Source organism: Rattus norvegicus, chromosome 7 (genome assembly GCF_021556685.1).
Source record: "Rattus norvegicus strain SHRSP/BbbUtx chromosome 7, alternate assembly SHRSP_T2T, whole genome shotgun sequence".
NCBI lineage: Eukaryota > Metazoa > Chordata > Mammalia > Rodentia > Muridae > Rattus > Rattus norvegicus.
In genome coordinates, this window is record NC_141540.1 from 75,304,826 (window position 1) to 75,326,141 (window position 21,316).

The 21,316-nt window shown below is 47.1% G+C and overlaps 1 protein-coding gene across 3 annotated transcripts in view; it reads left to right on the forward strand.

The window, feature by feature from the left end:
* Matn2 (matrilin 2) overlaps positions 1-21,316 on the forward strand; it is a 149,609-nt gene that overhangs the window by 119,630 nt on the left and 8,663 nt on the right. For all 3 annotated transcript variants that reach the window (NM_001427155.1, XM_087556505.1, XM_087556506.1), the window contains exons 9-13: positions 2,225-2,347; positions 2,580-2,702; positions 16,226-16,348; positions 17,694-17,816; positions 20,307-20,429. In NM_001427155.1, coding sequence (NP_001414084.1) covers positions 2,225-2,347; positions 2,580-2,702; positions 16,226-16,348; positions 17,694-17,816; positions 20,307-20,429 — 615 coding nt within the window. The remainder of the gene's footprint in view (positions 1-2,224; positions 2,348-2,579; positions 2,703-16,225; positions 16,349-17,693; positions 17,817-20,306; positions 20,430-21,316) is intronic.

Sequence of the window (21,316 nt, forward strand, 5' to 3'; positions counted from 1 at the left end):
AGCATGCCTTGAGGAATCTAGAAGAGCTCAGATATGAGACCAGAAAAGTTGGGGGGTCTTTATAGATGTGTCAACATTTAGAAAATATAAACCAACTGCTTCTGTCCAGAAGTCCCCAGGGAAATTCATGGCGTTCTTAGAGAGCCCCAGACATAATGGCAGCCAACTCTTCTGAGGTGCTCAGTCCATGCAGACACAGTTGTGAGCACCTTCAACACCCTAGCTCTCACATGCTTCCCAACAATTCTGCCTGGTAAATGGCAGATCAGGATGTGAGCACGAGCCTGTGGCTCCTGAGACCCCGAAAGAGTCTGCAGTAGCTATGGCTACCAGTGGACTATGCAGAAGGCACTAGTCCTCAGACATGCAGGGTGAAAAGACTTACTTCTGTGGGCTGTCATGAAGTCTTCAGTGTCTGTCTGGCCAGTGAGGGTTACATTTTCTCCATTCAGTAAATCTGGGAGGCAGCCCATGGGGCTCTCTGTGGAAGCTGTCCACCATAGCTGTGTGTTCCCTGGCTTTCCATTCTCCCTGCCCAAGGAACAGCTGTATGATGTTCAGATGCCAGAAGAGGCCACACAGCAACTGAAGCTTTTATTTTCTGAATCTGGATGTCCTGATTAAGAGAGTTTTTTAAATTGACTTTTAAATTTTCAAATAGAAATGAATTACACAGTAATTCTCTCTAAGCACTACTTAGTATTAATAATAATAGCTATTCATTAAGTGGTTGCTATATGCCAGCCACTGGAGGGCCTTAGGTGGATCAACTCCTCTGACTTTGTGTTATTACCAGTAAGAAATTGCCAGGTGTCTAGGGGAGATAACCATTAGTAAACGGTTTTGCAAGCCAGGGGTCTGAGTTCTACATCCATTACCTAGGTAAGAGTGGAGATGTGTCACCATGCATTGTGGTCTCAGCACAGGGAGGGTAGAAACAGAACAGTGTAGGCTTGAGTTTTTTCAAAACCCATTTTGATAAAGGTTCTTAAATGCTTCAAGCCCCCTTCTAGCCCACCAAGCAAAGGTAGGGGAGAAGAAAGGTTAATAAGAAACGGGAGAGGTGGAGCTGTTTAGAAGTAGTTCTTTGGGGTGATTCCAAACACAGATCAGTAGCAGCAATCCAGTCCAGTCAGCAAACACCAAACATGAATCAGCAGCAGCGGCTCGATCCAGAGGAAACCACAAGGCTCTGCCACATTAGTACGAGTCCTCTCAAGTGTCAGGAAGCAAGTAGAACACCATGAGAAGCTCTTTGGCTCTTTTCTATGAAGTCAGGACAAGGGAAGATCAGCAGAGACCTGCAAAGCGTTACAAGGCGAGTTACCAGTGGGGGTTTGTTGGGTTCTGCTCATACTCTTCCCAAACATCACAGCGTCCTCTCACATGTCTGCTTCAGCAGAACATCCTCTCATAAGACAGTTTCCAGAAGAGCATCACATGACACAACCGAGTTTCCAAAGAAACCAGAAATTTCCACTTGAGAAAGGCTCCTGTTAGTCAGGCAGTCTAGCCTAACTGTTGGTCTCCAAGCTAGTAAGAGAGTCCCTGTCTAAAGGAGGTGGACTACATTTCCTAAGAATGATAAAGTGGCCCCCACAAGCTCATAATGCGCTGTACCATATGTGAACACACAGAGTCAAGGGAGGCATAGAAAAGAAAAGGGACTGCCATCACCCCAGGGTCACGAGGTCACGGTGCAGAGAGGCTAAGTGTGACCCACATCCATAGCAAGGACGTGGGAATCAGACCTGACCTAGTTTGCTTCTCTGCTGCTGGGATAAACTCCATGGCCAAAAGCAGTTTGTTTCGGTTTACACTTCCAGGTAACAGTGTGTGACTGAGGGAACTGAAGGCAGGAACTGAGGCAGAGACCACAGAGGAGCTCTGCTTACTGCCTTGCAACCAGGCTCACAGTCAGCTTGCTTCCTTATACCACACAGGGCTACATTCCTGGAGGTGACACCATTCACAGTGGGCTCCGATCAGCATCAAGGACACAGCATACACAGGCCACTTTTGGGGAGACAATTTCTCAGTTGAGATTCCCTCATCCCAGACGACTCTAGGTTTGTGTCACTGACATGGAGCAAAGCCGATGTCTCAGCGAGCACAGTACCATCCCCGTGGCTGCTGTTGCCGCCAGGAAGGCTTTGCTTAGCCTTACTCAGTGGCATGTGGGCACCTGAGTTCCTTTGTGTTTTTGGATTTGTGACCGCTGCAGGGGTGGACCACTGTGCACAGCAGGACCATGGCTGTGAGCAGCTGTGCCTGAACACGGAGGAGTCCTTTGTCTGCCAGTGCTCCGAAGGCTTCCTTATTAACGATGACCTCAAGACCTGCTCCAGTGAGTCCCCCTTTCACCTTTCTGCAGGGAAGGGTTCCCAACAGAGTGTATAGACAACGCAGAGAACAGCATGTTCTCCTCTGCCTTTTCTCTCTCCCCCACAGGGAGACTAAGGGGAAATCTGCTGGGGACCACATGTTTTCAAAGGCAGTAAATGTTACTTGTCACCCACCACAACCCAGAAGGCTGGCTGACACAGGCTCAGGAACCTCACTTGGCTTTGGTCTTACAGGGGCAGATTACTGCTTGCTGAGCAACCACGGTTGTGAATACTCCTGTGTCAACACCGACAAGTCCTTTGCCTGCCAATGTCCTGAAGGTCACGTGCTCCGGAGCGACGGGAAGACCTGTGCAAGTGAGTCTCATTATATCTGAGATCCTAGGACAGACAGGCTCAGCACAAGCTCTTATGGGTGCCAGTGGGCTGCTGACATGGGCGTACCTGAGCGTCCTCCCTCAGGCTTCACTGGGATCCTGGTCATGTGTGTGCCTGTATCTCGAAGCCATTGGTGTTCTGCCCAAACTCCTGGAAATGGCCCTGCCTTGCCAGCATTAGAAAATAGGCCCTCGGTTTTGGCATGCTGCGGTGGTTTGAGTTGTGGTTTTTTCGAAGTTAGGTTCAAATTTGGTTGCCATTGTGATACATTGGAGACACGGAGTTTTTCCAAGGTGATTGTGCTGGTGGGACAGATTAATGCCTTTCTTGTGGGAGTGGGCTGACTATGGAGAATGAGTAAGTACAGCACGGGACCAGTCCCTCTGTCCCCACCTCTTTTGTACATAAGTCCTCACTGTGTTTTCCCACGATGAGATGAAGCAGGACGAAGTCCTAACTTCTTAAGCTTCTTTTCTTCCAGGTCATTCTATCCAGGTGCTAGGGTATAATCCAGAGCACAGACTAAGACACTCTCAGCTCTACCCCTAGCCAGTCACCTGCGACCCACAGTACAGAGACTGGCTGACTGCCAGCTGGCTGCATGCCAGGGGCTGAGCACTGTGCTAAGCACATGCTGTCATCATACGCCAGGGACAGACTGATGGCTGCAGCTCAGACTCAGGGAAGAGGCCAAGATGGCCTTCTATTAAGTAGGGTCTCAATCTGTGTGGGACCCCAGTTAGCTCTGAAAGGGAGATATCTGAGAAATCCTTTGCCTTCCCTGAGCCCTGTCTGTCACCTTAGCACAAGGCCAGGTTGGCAGTGACATTATCTAGGTTTATGTTTCCTTATAGCTGGCTTTAACTCCTTTCTCCATTTAAACAAACAACCAAACAATAAGAATCCAGATTCTTTCACTGGGCAGTCGTGGTACATGCTCTATCCCAGCATGAAGGCAGAGGGCAGAGGCAGGAGGATCTCCATGAGTTTGATGCCAGCCTGGTCTACAGAGCCAGTTCCAGGACAGCTAGGGCAACACAAAGAAACCCTCTCTGGAAAAGCCAAAACTATTTGAGGCTCCCTCGTCTCTTCGACTCATGAATGTTGTGCTTTCTGCCCAGCGCTCCTATTTCTACATAGACCAAGATGAAGGGCTTAGAACGGTTTGAGAGAAAGGTTTAAAATAGAAAAATGGAAGCAAAGACCACACATTGCTTTCCCCAGCCTTTCTGGTTGTAGGACCAAGTTCCTTGGCTGCTGGCACAGCTGAGGGTGCCGCGGTCATCCCCCTGCTCTCTGTGTTCCCAGTTCACACGGGCAGATGAGCTGCCTGTACAGCTGTGCAGCCATAACTGCACTTCCTGTGAGGAAATCGTTTCCCAGTTTGGGATGGATTCTTGGATCTTGGCAAGTAGGTTGTCCATGTTGCTGCTTGCTTGTTGATCTCTGCCCGGATGCCTTGCAGCCAACTCTAGTAGGGCCTGAGCACAGGGGGTGTAGGAAAAGGGTGGGTACGTTAAATACCATCTATACTTGCCTGCCTGCCAAAGCCGGATGTGAGGGGATTATGGTGAATACTCCAGCATCTAGGGTTATTTCCCTCCTTTGTTTTCCTCGCTCTGATAAGCAGGAGCCGAGTGTGAGACGATGGCACGACTTCCCGAAGCATATGCAGACCCTTCCTTCATCCTCCTGCCTCTCACCTAATCAGACTTTAGCTTTCACTGCCCTTAAACGTTGCCTGTTGTCTCAGTTAAAGTGTGTTTGTAACTGAGGGAATGGTGTCATCGTCTATATGAGTGTAAGTCCAACAGGGGTCTAAATAAAGAGCCAACAAGCAAGTACAAGCGAGCTTTATGTCTGGTTGGGTGGTTCTGAGAACATGGGAGGTAACCCAATGGGTTGCAGCGTACCTCAGAACACATGGGACAGGAGCGTTTTACCCACCAGAGCTGTTCCCCTAGTTGAAGACTTTCTGTCCGCTCCGAAAGTGATTCCGTGCAGCTGCTCCATCCTGTGATCAAAGCCTAGGTTTTCACTGTGGTCACAGCTAGTGAGGTTGGGATGACTGTGCCTCTGCCCCATGCCAGATGACACAAAGCCAGAAAGCATGACTGTACCTCTTTAGTAAAGTCTGGTGGACTTTGTTAAAGTAAGCCAGTGTGGGCCAGGCCTCGCTCAACACACAAGGAGCTCCTCAGCCTTTAGACAACAGATGGTTGGAAGAGCCCATCACTCATCCTGGAAGGCCCTGACGTGTAGATCTAAGTCCGAGTTCCTGGGTCAAAGCAGGTGCTGGCTGGCATGAAGCCTACCGAGGGAAATGAGGAGCCCCTCTTCTTCCAGCCACAGCTCAGGGGCCTCTTTCCCTCAGTTTCCCTTTAAATGCAGCCTGTACAAAATCAGCACAGTGCCAAACAAGACTCCACGGGCACAGTGTGCACGGAGTACTCAGCCTGCAGCCTTCAAGCCCTTGGGAGGCAGAGGTCAGAGACCAGGCCTTACCTGGAGTTCCCAGGGCCCAGTCTAGCAAAGTGAAACGAGTGGGTTAGCGAGTGAGCAGAGACCGGCTCTCTCTCCTTTGACTCCACACTCAGTCTCCTGTAATGGCTCCCTACTGCCTGCCAGGAATAAAATTCAGTGACAATCCTTGATAAGCAGTGTGGGAGAGCCCCCTGCTCCACCTGTGAAGGCCTTTCCCTCACAGCTCCCTGTGCTTCAGCTAAAGGAGTCGCTGAACAAAGGCTCTTCTCTCTCCATTGAGGACCACCACCCTTCCCCAGCCTTTCCCACCGTGCGTACAGAAACCCAGCCTATCACCAGAGTGAGCCCCACGGAAACTTCCTCCTCCCTAACCACTGGGTGCCAAGCTCCTCCTCCCACCCCTGGACACCGTGTACACATGGGAGAATACACACAGAGTATACAGAGTATGGATCTGGGATCCAAAGATCCTGATTCACACTTCTAACTTAGGCAAGAAAGCTGGCCCTCCTGTGTGTCTGATTGCTCACCTTCAAACTGCGAATGATTATTCCTGCCTCTCAGGGTCCAAGTGAGACATATTCAGAGACATGTTTTGAAAATGTGTAGTGGACCTTAAACCATATGGCTCTCCTGTTAGGGTCTCACCCCTCAGCTTTAGCCTGCTCTTCACTGAGAGGCCCAAAGGGAGAGCCCTGTATTGGTATCTGGAGACCCATCTCTCAGGGACAGGCACAGGCATGCTCTCCTTGCAGGGCTCAGAAGTCAGCAAGCTCAGGAGTTCACACACTGTCCTAGAAGAAGCCCTTCTTTCCAGCTGTGGAGGACACTGCTTGTACAGGAGCCAGAGCCTTGAAGCCTCTGGGATCCAGCTGGCCACACTCCCAGTCCATCTACCACAGACTAACATGAAGAACCTCTTCAGCCTCAATGTTCTGCCCCTGCCCCACCCCAATCCTAGTTGTTTAAGTCTGCTCTGAAAGCCATGACAAAATACCACAGACTGTATATTGTTTTCTAACCACAGAAACATCCTTCTCATAGTCCTAGAGGCTAGAAGTCTGAACGCAGGGCGCCAGCATGGTAATGCTCTGGTGAAGGCTTTCCCCCACCTGTGACTGTGTCCTCACGAAGGGAGAGGGCTGGAGTCCGGGAGTGAATGAATGAGCTCTTTGGTGTCTTTTAAAATAAAAGCACTAGTCCTGGGCTGACAAGATGACTCAGTAAAGTGCCTGCCCTGCCAGCCTAGTGAGCTGTTTAAGCCAGAGAATGCACATGAAGGTGGGAGAGAACTGACTCCAGAGTGCAGCATAGCACCTGAGCTCCTGATCATATCATACACGGAGGAGGAGGAGGAGGAGGATGACGGTGGGTGATTGTGATGGTGATGATGGTGGTGGTGTGGGTGGTAGTGGTGATAGTGGTGGTGATGACCATGGTGGTGATATGTGAATGCTTCTTAGTTTAAGAAAAGGCTTCTACAGGGGCACCAACGGGTCAGCTGCCCCCATTGAAACCATCATGTTTAGCTGTTGACCTTCAGTTAGTGACCTTCTTGGCAGACTACCCATATGACCATCTCCTCCTGAGGTCAGTGTGTTTCAGTTGCATTGTATGTAGAGTTCAGAACCAGGCAGGAGTTGCTATCTGTCATTGTTGACAGTCTGACTACACTGGACATGTTTCCCCACAATTCCGGCAACCCCCACCCGACACCCACCGCCTGGTTTATAACTTAGATGTGGGAAGCACACTTTGTGTCAGTGTACAGGACGCTACAAAACCTAAGCTCTGCTGTGCAACCTCTAGCCATCCTGACCACAGAGGGCAGACCTCATTCACAAAGAGACCTTAATTAAATGTGACCTGGGAACAGAAAAGGGAAGGCATGTCTTTGAGTGGGAGATGTTTTTGTCCTGCTTCCTGAGACTTCTTAGGCCTTTTAAGTAGACCCTGTTCTACTTCAGCATTGATTAGTAACTGAGTCTGACTCATCTCCTTGCCCAGGCAGGAGTCTTAATATCTGCTTAAGCACTTGTTCATTCGTCCTTCTCCTCTCGAGTATTTGCCTATGGTACACCCGGTGCTGGTGGTCCCTGGGACTGACCTAATTCAATGTCTGCCCCAGCAGTGGTTAAAGTTCCTCTGGAAGAGATATTTAAGATGTGTCAGCCAATCTGTTTGGTGACCACTGGGATGTGGGCAAAATGGCCACAAGAGATGGAGTAGGGAATCCCAAGACTCAGGAAAGATGTAAAATGATGCTAGACACTCAATCTGAGGAGTCAGCCATAGGTGCAACCCATTCGCTCCCCTGACATGGGCAGCATCAGTGCATGATCCCGACAGGCCAGAGGGAGGGCAATAGGCTCCATGCCAGAGGGAGCCACGGGAGCAGGTGTGACTTGTCACCTGGAGCACGAGAGTGACAGGAAACTTTCTGGAGCTTACCTTGAGCCAACTATTAGTTTGTCTTCCAAGAACCTTACCAGACTGATTAGCCCCCATAGAGCTGGGAGGGAATGGGTCTGTGACCTACTGTGGTCAGTACTAAGTACTGTGCTAAGACAAGTCACCTCTTCAGGTTAAGGAGCCTTGAGACAGTCACTTCTGCTCGATGGCTATCAGTTTCCTCATCGCTAAAGTGGGGTTGGACCAGCATACTTCCAAGGCCTATTTTAGCCTCTAAATATAAACAGTAGTGGGCACAGGTCTTTGTTCTACAGATGCTTGCTAAACAAGAACAGTCATGACTGGAGTGCACACCATTTCCCCAGGCTGGTGGCAAGTTAGAGACGGTGACTGAGAGGACACACTCAAGTGCTTTCCTGTAGCAGAGTATCATTGGCCCTGGGAGAAGCTGAGGCCAAGATGTTTTCCAGAGCGGGTAGGTAGGTAAAACTAGGGTCCCTTGCAGGGCAGAAAGTGAGTTCAGGGCTCACTTAGCAGTCTTTCTCTTATGGCATATGGTCCTTGGAATTCCTAAGTGACCTCACACACCCCTTACATGCAGAAAGTGGGCAGTGTGACCAACAAGTGAGAAGTGTTCTGCAAGTCTGTTGTGGAGGAAGAGTGGGGAGCCTGGGAGTGGGGAGCCCAGCTGACTCCCAATACTCTCCACCCACAAGGCTGCCATGGAGGAAGAGTGGAGAGAGCCCAGGGGTGGGGAATTCACTGATTTCCAACACTCTCCACCCCGAGTTTTCTTTGAGAACACTCACCAGATCTGATGATGTGGATTTAATTACCGCAAGTTTTAGAGTAGAAAATTGAGAAAATGTTTCCTCTTACACAACACGCCTTTACTGGGGACAATTATATGCCAGGCAGGAAAGGTGCTGGTGATAGAAGAAAATGATAGGTATGTTCTGTGAGCTCTTGGCTATCATGGCCCATTTAGACACAGCCACACAGGATGTGGACATAGATTCCCCCAAAATGACATATACAGGTTGATACTGCCCCAAAAGTGAGACACCTGAGGCTTTGAGATCTGTGATCAATCTGCAGTTCATGAGGGAAAAGAGGGAAAGGGCTCAGAGGAGGAGACCCTGGGGCAGGAAGGAGACTGCTGGGAGATGGGGGAGGAAGGGCTATGGGAAGCAGGAAAAGTGGGCTGATGAGACTGGAAGGCAGGTGTCCCAATCTTACTAAAGTTTTCAAGTCTTAGCATCATCAGGAAGTACAGAGGACTGGAGAGATGGCTCAGCAGCTAAGAGAACTTGGCTGCTCATCTAGCAAACCTGGGGTTCAGTTCTCAGCACCCACATGACAGCTCTAAACCATCTACATTCCAGTTCCGGGGGATCCAACACCCTCTCATGGCCTCCAAGGGCACTGCTCACACATGGTGCAAACACGCAGGCAGGCAAAATGCCCACATACTTGTCAAATGATTAAAGAAGAAGCTTAAAGTCCCAGTGTTTGGTGCTTTTGAGACACCACCCTAAGTGCATGATAGGCCGGCGCCCTACCTCTGAGCTTATTCACAGCCCTGCTTTCACTTTTATTTTGAGATGAAGTCTCATAAGGTTGTCCAGACTTGAATTTATCTGAGTTTGCTCTATAGATCCCACATGGTAGAAGGAGAAAAACGACCTCCTGCAGGTTGACCTCTGACATCCATTTGCAAGCTATGGTATATGGTTCATGAGTACACACACACACACACACACACACACACACACACACACACGCACATACACACACACACACTCACACACACACACACACTAAATAAATGTAATTAGAAAAAATGTTCAGTTCTTCATTGCTTTTGAGGAAGGGCTTAGTAATGTAGCCCAGGCTAGTCTTGAACTCAAGATGCTACTTTAGTTTTCCAAGTCCTGGGATTATAGGAATATACCACCTAACTTTCCAGTGCTCCTTTATGTGAATAAGTGCAAATAAATACATGTGTTGTTCTTTGTTTTCTTCCACACACACAGATAGTATTCAATATAATCTGTTCAATTTTTTCACTCAATACTATTTCCTGAAGATCTCTTTGTATCATTACTGTCTTTTTTTTTTTTATCCTTATTAACTTGAGTATTTCTTATTTACATTTCGATTGTTATTCCCCGTCCCAGTTTCTGGGCCAACATCCCCCTAACCCCTCCCCTCCCCTTCTATATGGGCTTCCCCTCCACATCCTACCCCCATTACCACCGTCCCCCAACAATCATGTTTGCTGGGGGTTCAGTCTTGGCAGGACCAAGGGCTTCCCCTTCCACTGGTGCTCTTACTAGGCTATTCATTGCTACGTATGCAGTTGGAGTCCAGGGTCAGTCCATGTATAGTCTTTGGGTAGTGGCTTAGTCCCTGGAAGCTCTGGTTGCTTGGCATTGTTGTTCATAAGGGGTCTCAAGCCCCTTCAAGCTCTTCCAGTCCTTTCTCTGATTCCTTCAACGGGGGTCCCGTTCTCAGTTCAGTGGTTTGCTGCTGGCATTCGCCTCTGTATTTGATGTATTCTGGCTGTGTCTCTCAGGAGAGATCTACATCCGGCTCCTGTCTGCCTGCACTTCTTTGCTTCATCCATCTTATCTAGTTTGGTGGCTGTATATGTATGGGCCACATGTGGGGCAGGCTCTGAATGGGTGTTCCTTCTGCCTCTGTTCTAAACTTTGCCTCCCTATTCCCTCCCAAGAGTATTCTTGTTCCCCTTTTAAAGAAGGAATGAAGCATCCGCATTTTGGTCATCCTTCTTGAATTTCATGTGTTCTGTGGATCTAGGGTAATTCAAGCATTTGGGCTAATATCCACTTATCAATGAGTGCATACCATGTGTGTTTTTCTGTGATTGGGTTACCTCACTCAGGATGATATTTTCCAGTTCCAACCATTTGCCTACGAATTTCATAAAGTCATTGTTTTTGATATCTGAGTAATATTCCATTGTGTAGATGTACCACATTTTCTGTATCCATTCCTCTGTTGAAGGGCATCTGGGTTCTTTCCAGCTTCTGGCTATTATAAATAAGGCTGCTGTGAACATAGTGGAACACGTGTCTTTGTTATATGTCGGGGCATCTTTTGGGTATATGCCCAAGAGAGGTATAGCTGGGTCCTCAGGTAGTTCAATGTCCAATTTTCTGAGGAACCTCCAGACTGATTTCCAGAATGGTGTATCATTACTGTCTTAGTCACTGTTGTATTGCTATGAAAAGACACCATGACCAAGGCAACTGCTATAAAAGAAAGCATTTAATTGGGGGTTTGCTTACAGTTTCAGAGGTTTAATGCAGTATCACCATGTCAGGGAGCATGGTGGCATACAGACAGACACTGGAGCAGTATCTGAAACGTATATGCTGACCCAAAGGCAGAGAAAGAGACTCTGGGCTTGCTCGCCATGGACCTTTGAAACTTCAAACCTTAGTACCAGTGACACACTTCCTCTAACAAGACCACACATTCCAATCCTTCTAATCCTTTTGAATAGCACACTCCTTGGTGACTAAGCATTCACATGCCTATGAGGGATATTCTTATTCCAACCACCAGATTTCACTTCCTGGCCCCCAGAGGCCTATAGCCATATCATATTGCAAAATTGTTGTGTGTAGTTTTAAATTCATTACCACCTTTGCCCAGGATTGCAGCACTGCCAGCCCTCCACCTTTCCCTTTTGCTTTACCCACCTTTGGTTCCGGGAGGTGACTGTGCTACCAGCTCTTTCCCAGATTCCCTGAATCTGGGAGGAGACACAGACACACAGTTTGTTATTTTATGATTTGCCTTCTTGGCACAATTGCTGGGCGCAGATATCTCCTACCTGAAAAGCATGTCCTTACCAACTTATTATCTCTGTCTCTCCACCTGCCCTGAATGTAAAAGCAAGTCCCACCAACCCCTTGTCAAATACCCACCTGGAGCAAAGGCCACAGCCTCAGTTCTCTCCAGACCTCACATGGTTACAGTGTTCTTCTTCCTCCAAAGCATGACAGAAAGCCCTCTCTCCTTCTCTGCATCTCCTTTGTCTTAGAAGTCCCACCTATACCTTCCACCCAGCAATTGGTCCCCTGGCTTTTTTTACTGGCCAATCAAGAACCAATTGGGGAACAAGACCTTTGTATCAGAACCTCTCCTTACACAAAATGCATTCCGATCAACTTCAAAAGTTCCCATAGTCTATTACAGTTTCAACATTGTTTAAAAGTCCAATGTTCAAAATCTCTTTCTGAGACTCAAGGCAATCTCCCAAGAGTTATAGTTAACTGTAACCCCCATAAAATCAAACTCAAAAGCAGATCACATACTTCCAACATTCAGTGACTCAGGATGTACATCACCACTCCAAAAGGGAGGAAAGAGAGCACATTGAGGAAATGCTGAACCAACACAAGACTGAAAATCAGCAGGGCAAGCTCGTCTGCACCCCATGTCTAGTATCTAAGACCCCCCAGTTCTTTCAGCGCCGTGGACTGCAGCATGCTTCTCTGCCTTGGCTCCACATCTGACCTGCAGCTTTCCTTGGGAGGCGTCCCACATCCCTAGCATCCCCAACATCCTGGAGTCTCCAACACAGTCCAGCAGGAGCACAGCTTCCCAGCTCGTGCAGGGACTTGCTCTGCTCAGAAGGGAGTGTCCCCAACACTCCTTGCCCCTGTAGCAGAGCCTTGCAGCTAAAGCTGCCGACTCTGCTGCCCCTGCTTCAGCTGCACCAGCTTTCCAGCGCTGGCAGTTCCATGTGCAGAACCCTTCCCCCATTACTTCTCAGGAAGTGGGAGAGTCGTGAGTAGGGTCTTGCCCTGGGGTCACCACTCCCATTTAGCATCAGGCTCTTCTTTAACCTTTTTATCTCCTCATGTGATGAACTCCGTTATACTTTCTGGTGCTCCTTTTAGCCTCAAACTGTTCATTTTGAATTTTCCCCTGCCTAGCTCGTTCCTTTTCACACAGATCTGCATAAGAGTGGTTACTAATAACCACACGACAGAATAAATACTAGGCTGTCTTCTCTGCCTACACCAGTAACAAAACTCTTCGATTTATCCTCAGGTAGATTTTTAGGACGAGGGCAAAAAGCAGCCACACTACTTACCACAATATCACAAGAATGTCTCCGGCTCACTTACTAATCTTCTTCCCTACAAACCCTCAGAATCCCAGCTGTCATAATCTGCATTTCTCTCATCACCACTATCACCTATAATACTACTAGTGTGGCCCATGAGGCCCATTAAACCATTCAACTGCTCTCCTAGTCCAGAGTCCCAGAGTCTACGTTCTGCCATGAAGCAGCACGGTCAGGCTGCTTACAGCAATTACCTCAACATCTGTTTCAGTCACTGTTCTATTGTGATGAAGGGACGACATGACCAAGGCAGCTCTTATAAAAGAAAACATTTAATTTGGGGCTTTCTTATACTTGATGACAGCAACTTGCTTGTTATCATCATGGCAGAGAACATGACAGCATGCACATAGGTGCTGGAGCAGTAGCTGAGAGAGATACACTGACTCAGACACACACACACACACACACACACACACACACACACACACACACACACACCCGGGGCGGGGTACTCTGGGATTAACTTGGACTTTGAAACCTCAAAACACACCCCCAGTGACACACTTCCTCCAACAAAGCCACCCCTCCCATCCTTTCAAACAGCGCCCCCCCTGGTGCCTAAGCATTCAAATCTATGAGCCTGTAGGGGACATTCTTATTCAAACCACACGAGTGCATAGGCAACTTCCTCATTCTCTCCAGCTGTGTGACGTTCCACTGCATTTGGCTAGTCCCGCTTCTGGACACTCTGGGTGACTCTCACCTTTCACCTTTACAGACAGCCAATAACTTGACATTACATTCCTTTATGGGGTACAAGGGTATCTGCAGACGGGAGTCCCTACATGAAGCTGCTGGGTGAGACGTTCATTCTGTAACTTTCACAGACACTGCCAGATCCTCCTCCATAAACAGGCAAGTATGCCGTGTAGTTCAGTTGACTAAACTGAACTCTGGGAGAACTGAGGAGCTGGGCTGCGAGCTGCTGGCATATAGCCAAGGATAAGGACATGACCCTATGGGCACAGGGCTTCTCCCTGGCTACCCTGACCTCTGATAAAGAAAAGCAGTGTCATCTGTCAGACGGGCTTGAGCTCAGGAGCCTTTATCTCCATGGAAGAAGACCCTGTAGTCTTCAAGAAGAAAGCCTGAGTTTAGACAGTAGAGCAGGGCTGGGGTTAGGGAGTCCCAGGAGAAGAGTGTGATCAGAAAGTTCACTCTGGATTAGGGCTTGGCAATCTTGGCCTGGGAAAGCTTTTGATATTGTATTATCTTGGAAAATGGAGTATCCTTAAGAATGCATGGTGAGGGCTGGGGATTTAGCTCAGTGGTAGAGCGCTTACCTAGGAAGCGCAAGGCCCTGGGTTCGGTCCCCAGCTCCGAAAAAAAGAACCAAAAAAAAAAAAAAAAAAAGAATGCATGGTGAAGGAGGGAGAATTCTCCCCTCTGTGCCAACCAGCTGCCTGTTCTGTGTGTCACCTAGTGGTCCTTTTAACTCTGTGAGGAACTACCCAGCCACAGAGAAGTATTCTGCATTAATGATGAGTCCAGAATGTGCCCAGGGAAGTAAGTCACACTCAGAGCAAACTGGAGCCCCCAACTCTCCTCTGCAGTTAAAATTCCAGCCCGCATCATTTCCCTGTTGTTCAAACATTCTGGCAGAAAGGCAAAATTCCCTTTGTGTCTGAAAGCTTAGCAGATGGTAATGCTGTGTAGTTGGGAAAAGTCATGTGCTTATCAAAAAAAATAATAACATTTTTAATCTGGTTCCCCCATTTATTAGCAAATGGTCTTGGCAATCTGTCATAAGCCTTCCTCAACTTTAATTTCTCTTGCTGGTAAATGTGAATAATATTGGATCCTTTAACTAGCCTACAGGATATAGTTCTGAGGACTTCCCTTCTCTGAAAAGAAATGCTGCAGTAATGCTTAACAAAAACAAAGTTGATGGGTTCTTCCTGTTGTGACCCCTGCCAGATCCCTTTACCACTTTGGTGCACACCCTCTGTTGAAATCCTGTTCATTTTCTAAAAGGATGGGTTAGCTTTCAGTTAACTGTATGGTTCTCATAAAATCTTACTGCCCCCCCCCCGTGGGGCTGGAGAAATGGCTTGGCATTTAAAAACACTCGCTGCTCTTCCAGGGGTCCTGAGTTCAGTTCCCAGCAACCACAGGGTGACTCACAATCATCTAAAAGGGCATCTGTCGCCCTCTTCTGACATGAGGGTGTACATGCAGCCAAGCACTCACATTTAATCATTTAATTAATTAATTAAATTTGCAAAATGCCATTGCCATCCAGCCCTATAAAATAAAATGCTATATTTCAAAAGCTCAATCTGATGATCTCAGAGTTATCCTTGACTCTTGTCCTAACCATGTGATGGTGGACTCTTCATTTCCATTGTTGGAAAGGACAGAAGTTGACACAAAATTGCCCTTTAGATGAAATTTATTAGGAGAGATCCTCATGACCATGGGCAGCTATGATCAGGCCATGACATGGGAGACCAGTAACAGAGCGAAGAGGCTGGTGGGAGAGAGTCCTGGATTCTAAAGAACAAAGGCCATTGATTCCTAGCTGTCAATGGAGGTGGCCAGATCTATACCGTGTGATCTGGCCTGGCACTGACTTAACTTGTAGTTCATGGTTGTCTGTGGTCTAGGGGGTCAGGGTGACTGGGCTTCTTCACAGCTGCAAGAGGGAAGAGAGAACTTCCAGGAAGACAGGGAGGTATGGCCTCATTACCTAGACAGCTAGAAGATCTGTGGTCTAACATCAGTCTACCAGCAAATCTTATAGGCTCTACCATCAAAACATAGCCAGTCTGACCACACGGTCACCACTGTGTCCCGGGCCTGTAGGACCACTGCAGTAGGCTATTTTCATCTCCCATGTCCCTTCTCTACACTCATAGATAGCTCTCTGTGCTTTCACAATGCAGCCAGATGGGGGACATTCTCCTGCTCAAAACATCCCTCAGACATGCCCTGCCTATGTGCCCCCATGCTGTGTATCTAGGTGTGTTGAAGCTTACCTAGTGCTCAGGCTGAAGCAAAAGATCATGGGTTCAAGGCCAACCTGGATTACATAGTGGTAGCCTATCTTGAAATAACAACAGAAAGCTTGGCTGCCTTGAATGAATGAATGAATGAATGAATGAATGAATGAATGAGTCAAGTGTTCCTCATGCATATGAAGATTCATAGGAAAGCTAGTATTACACTTATTCTCTTCTAGTCTTAGCTATCTACATCTCCTTTTGGAAACTGCCCCTTTCTGTTTTCTTTTCCCCATGGAGCTGGGCGTTTCGCTTTATGTATGTGCTTTGTATATATTAGGAACTTTCGCTCATAGATACTTTCTAATCTGAAATGAACTATGTGAGAAAAGACACAGTTTTACTTAAGATGTCTGAAATGTCTTTTAGAAATGAATAGGTCACTAGTCACTTATCCATGAATAATTTTCTTCCGTTCCTGCATTTCTATTCAGAACTGGACTCTTGTGCTTTGGGGGACCATGGTTGTGAACATTCATGCGTAAGCAGTGAGGACTCATTCGTGTGTCGGTGCTTTGAGGGATATGTCCTTCGTGATGATGGGAAGACCTGCAGAAGTAAGTTTGCTAGAGCTGGCTCATACAGCCATGCCTGAAATCTACCACGGCAGCCTTGGTGTGAGCCAATGGTTCTCAACAGCTAACACCACACAATCGAACGTCCTGTGGTGTCCTCGGTGGGACCCTGGACCAGAAGACTTGTGCTGTGTGATAACGAAGTAACCATATAACTACATGTTTTACTAAATACCTGCTAAGCCAGGTGTGGTGTAACACACTTTGATTCCCATTACTCGGGAGGCAGAGGTAGGTGATCTCTGTGGATGCAAGCCCCGTCTAGTCTACAGAGCAAGTTCTAGGCTGCCCTACATAGTGGCACCCTCTCTCGGTAAGAACAACATAGTAAGCTGGGCCTGGTGGTATATTCCTATAATCCTGGCTACTTAGAAAGCTGAAGCAGGAGCAGACAAATTCACAGACTTCCCGGGCAGTAGGCTATCCTAGACAACTTAGTGAGACATTCACTCAAAATACAAAAAAACAAAAAAACAAAAACAAAAAAAAAAAAACAAAAACGATGCCTGGAGAGATGACAGGTGATTAAGAACCCTTGGGCGGTTCCAGAGGGTGTGAATCCAGTTCCCTGCACCCCTGTCAGGCAGCTTACAGGCTCCAGTAACTCCAGCCCCAGGGACTCTGGCTCCCTCTCCTGGCTTTTGCTGGCAGCTGCACTCATGTACACACCCATACACAGACATAAAAATACAGATAAGTAAATAAATGGGCTAAGGATGCAGCTTAGTGGTACAGCACTTGCCAAGCACACATAAGGTTCTGTCCCTAAAACCTCAATAACAACAGTAACAGTCAAAGAGCAGTGTGCAAGTCTGAGCAAATGGCTCTCATCTGTCAGTCCTTTTCTCTGACTTCTCAAAACTCTTCCCAAAGAGGAAAGAAAGGAAGAAGGAAAGATGAGTGCCTGAAGTCATTACTCTCATTTTCAGACAAGAAAGCTAAGATTCTAAGAGGTTACGTGATTTTCCTAAATCATAGATTATGCCAGGGACAAAGGCAAGATCAGTTCTCAGTGCTAGCAATTGTAAAGAAAGCTTTCTCCTTCGTAATCTTACCAATGACACCTTCATGTGATACCAGAGGCCATGTCTGCTAACTGCTAGGGCTGGCTTGCATCCTGAGACACTGAAATTGGTGCTGGAGAGTGGAGGTGGCTATAGCAGTGGGTATGTTTGAAGATTGAGGTCAATCCAGAGCCACAAAACTTCATCCAGCTTCACCTTTCCACTCAAGCAGCAGTCTGGAGGCTGAGATGGATGGATCTTCCAGGGGAGTCTGTGTAGACGTTTTGTTGATGCAGCTGTTCTAACTACTGTACTCTCCTCAGGGGAAGATGTCTGCCAGGCTGTAGACCATGGCTGTGAGCACCTTTGTGTGAACAGTGGCGAATCATACATCTGCAAGTGCCTGGAGGGATTCAGGCTTGCTGAGGATGGGAAACGCTGCAGGAGTGAGTAACCTCCGTGCTGCTTATGTCTCTGGGCACAGCTCGTCACTGGATCCTCACATTCTTCCTTTGTAGACTTCATAACCACGTCACAAACTCAGATTCCAACTTTGGGTGAAGGTGTTTTCAGGGGATCAAGTAAGCTGACTCCGGGCTCTTCAGGAATTTCTCAGTGGCAGTCCTAAGTTGTCAGGCTCTTTGCTCTGTTCTCTCTCAGCTCTGGCATGGTGGTTGGGTGCTGCACAGGGCCTAGTGTAGTGCCTAGCAAGTCAGCAGGCAAGACTAGAATCACTGGTAGCAACTGACTACCAGGACCAAAAAGATAATTTCAGTGCTTTAAGGTAAAGGGTAGGAGAAGGGCTGGAGGGAGGCTCTGTGGGTTTTTAAGACGGGGAAAACAAACCCAAACTAACAACAACAACAAAAAAAAAAAAAAAAAAAAAAAGCCCTACCATTTGCTTCTCTAGACCAGGTTTCTCAGAACAGTTTCATTAGAAAGTTTGGGGGCTCAGAGATGGCTCAGTTGGTAAAGAGCTCGCTGTGTGTGTTGGTAAAGAGTAGGCATGAGGACCCAAGGTCCATCCCCAGTGCGGTGTGAAAGCAAGCATGGTGGAGAACATCTGTCACCTTAGTGTGAGAGGCAAAGACTGGAGAATCCCAGAGACTTGCTGGCCAGTCAGTTTAGGTGATTTTGTGAGCTGATAACTCAGAGAGAGAGCTTGTCTCAAAAAGTAAAGTGGGGGGCTGGGGATTTAGCTCAGTGGTAGAGCGCTTACCTAGGAAGCGCAAGGCCCTGGGTTCGGTCCCCAGCTCCAAAAAAAAGAACCAAAAAAAAAAAAAAAAAAAGTAAAGTGGATAGTGATTGAAGAAGACATTGACCTCGGACCCCCCACAAGCACATACAAACAGGCACAAGTGCACACAGACGTTCATGTAGACTCATGCTAGGATTCTCCAGGAAAATAGATAACAGTGTTTACGTAGCAGAGGAATGTGTACACACATGTTGTGGATAAAGGAAAAAAAGGGGGAGAAAAAGAAAGAGAAATTGACTTTAAGGAATTGGCTTATGAGATTGTGAGGGCTTGTGAGGAGGTCTGAAGGGCAGGCTGGAAACCCAGTATGAGCTAAACTTACAGGTAAAGAGAGTCTTCCCTTTGTCTGGGAATCATAGCCTGCTCTGAAGGCCTTCACATGACTAGAATAGGCCCCCACACACTAGGGAGGGTAGCCTGCTTTACTCAGAATCTGCTGGTTTAAATGCTAACCTCATGTACAAGGTACCTTCACAGCAACTTCCAGACCCACACTCGACAAAACAAAACAAAACGAAACAAAACTGGGCACTATAGACAGCCAAAGTTTACATAAAATTAGCAGTTTCTACTCAAAAAAGAGCAGCTCAGTAAAGTGGGGGTTAGAATATAGGCATAGACTTTCTTCCCTTTCTAGATGGTTCTCTTTCGGGGACAGGGGTTGATAATATCTGTGTGGTTTTTGTGACTCTGCTACAGTGGGCAGAATGGGCCTTTCTTGGTTAAGCAAAGCAAGTTCATTTGCCTCTGAGGTTGCTTTGTGGGCAGTTTCCTCGAAGACCCCTTGAGAGCACGGAGCATTGCACATGTCAGCAGAGCTGAGTGGAGAACTTATTAATGCCATTCTTCTCCAAGAGCAGGGCTTGTGTCTAGCAAGGACTCTGAGTGAGTACCTCTGCCAGCCCTCCTTACTGCCTGGCCTTCTTGCTGTACACGACAGTCCTTCCTTCATGGAGATCATGCTTCGGTCCTGTCCACATGTCTGCCTGAGCCAGTCTTTCTATTCATTTAACATAGGTATCAGTCAATACATTGAACAGATGTGTACAAGGCACAATTTCTAGCCTTGTAATTTGATTCCTAAATTAAATCCCACAGTTTCCCACTTCCTAGAGGTATCTATAGTTACAGATTCCAATTGCATGTAAGGTTTCTTCTCCTTTTAAAGGTTAGACAGAGGCTCGGGGGTATCATACAATCAGAAAGTGCAGACAGAAAAGTGTGCCTCAACTGGGCAATCCTCTGGCCAGACAACCTTGTGAAACTCAGACACGTGGCATCCATTGCTTCATTTATTCTGTGTGTACCTAGCCATGCCCCCAGGGTGCTGTTAGGATCAAAGGGTCATTAACTACTTCAAAAAGTTCAAATCACCTCACCTGTGAGAAATGCTCATTAGACAACGGCATGGGGTATCTGGGATCTCTACTTTGAAGCTAACGCCTATATAGCCATTGTAAAAATCAAATGGCAAATCCACCATGTCCTGTAGGATCAAGGGAGCTCCGAGGGGAACTGCTTCTTGATCTTGGCCTGTTCTGGCATGGATTGCAAAGATGAGCTCTTTAAAAACTGTGTTCTTTAAGATGGATTACTTCCTCACCCTCCCCTGGCATGACTGTTCTCAATAGCTTCTTTCTACAATAATGGGTTGTTCATCTCCCCACATTTTCCCCAGGGAAGGATGTCTGCAAGTCCATCCAGCATGGCTGTGAGCACATCTGTGTGAACAATGGGAATTCCTATCTGTGCAGGTGCTCAGAGGGCTTTGTCCTCGCTGAGGACGGAAGGCACTGCAAGAGTAAGTGACTGGGACCAGTTCACTGCTTCCATTTGTTTTTGGTGCAATGGCTTTTTGTAGCATTTCCAGGCAATAGACCCCTTAGCCCTCCTTCTTCCATATACATGGATGTATACACAGACAGCAATAACAACAGCCTTTGATTTAGTAGATAGCAAATGCAATAGCTGGTTCTGTTCTGTAAGCAAAGGGTACAGACAGAGGAGTGGCTTGTACATCACTCCAGTACCCCTGACATCTGCTGGAGAGCCACATGCATGGCATCTGAGTCTTTTCTGATCTCCTTTCTATGATGAATCAATAGACTGGGTAATGAGGACAAGCATTTCATGAGGAAAGAGAACCCTCAGGGCTGAAGAGTTAGCTCAGTGGTTAAGAACAGTATCTGTTCTTTCAAAGGACTCAACATCCATATGGTAGCTCACAGAAGATCTGAGATGTATACATGCAGGCAGAACACTCATACAGATAAAACAAAGTAAAATTTAAAAAAAAGAGAGAACTCAGCCCCCAACTACTCCCCCTACACACACACACACACACACACACACACACACACACACACACACACACACGGGAGCACTCACATTAGCATTTTCTGCTGGCCAAACCTAGAAGTATTTTTGCATATGTATGTTTTTACTTGCTTTATTATTGTACTTCGCTTTGAAAGATTAGACAGTTGCTTGATCTATATAAAAAAGAATATTATAATAACATACTGTACACTGTTTGAAATGAGATAATCTATTTGGAATTGGTACAATTCTCTTATGCAACCCTACATACAAAGTCTCTTAGCAGCGAAATTGCCTATATATTTATATAAAGTATTTCTTTTTACTGTTAACCATCTAAGTTTCCCATAAAGCTTTTTTTTTTCCTTC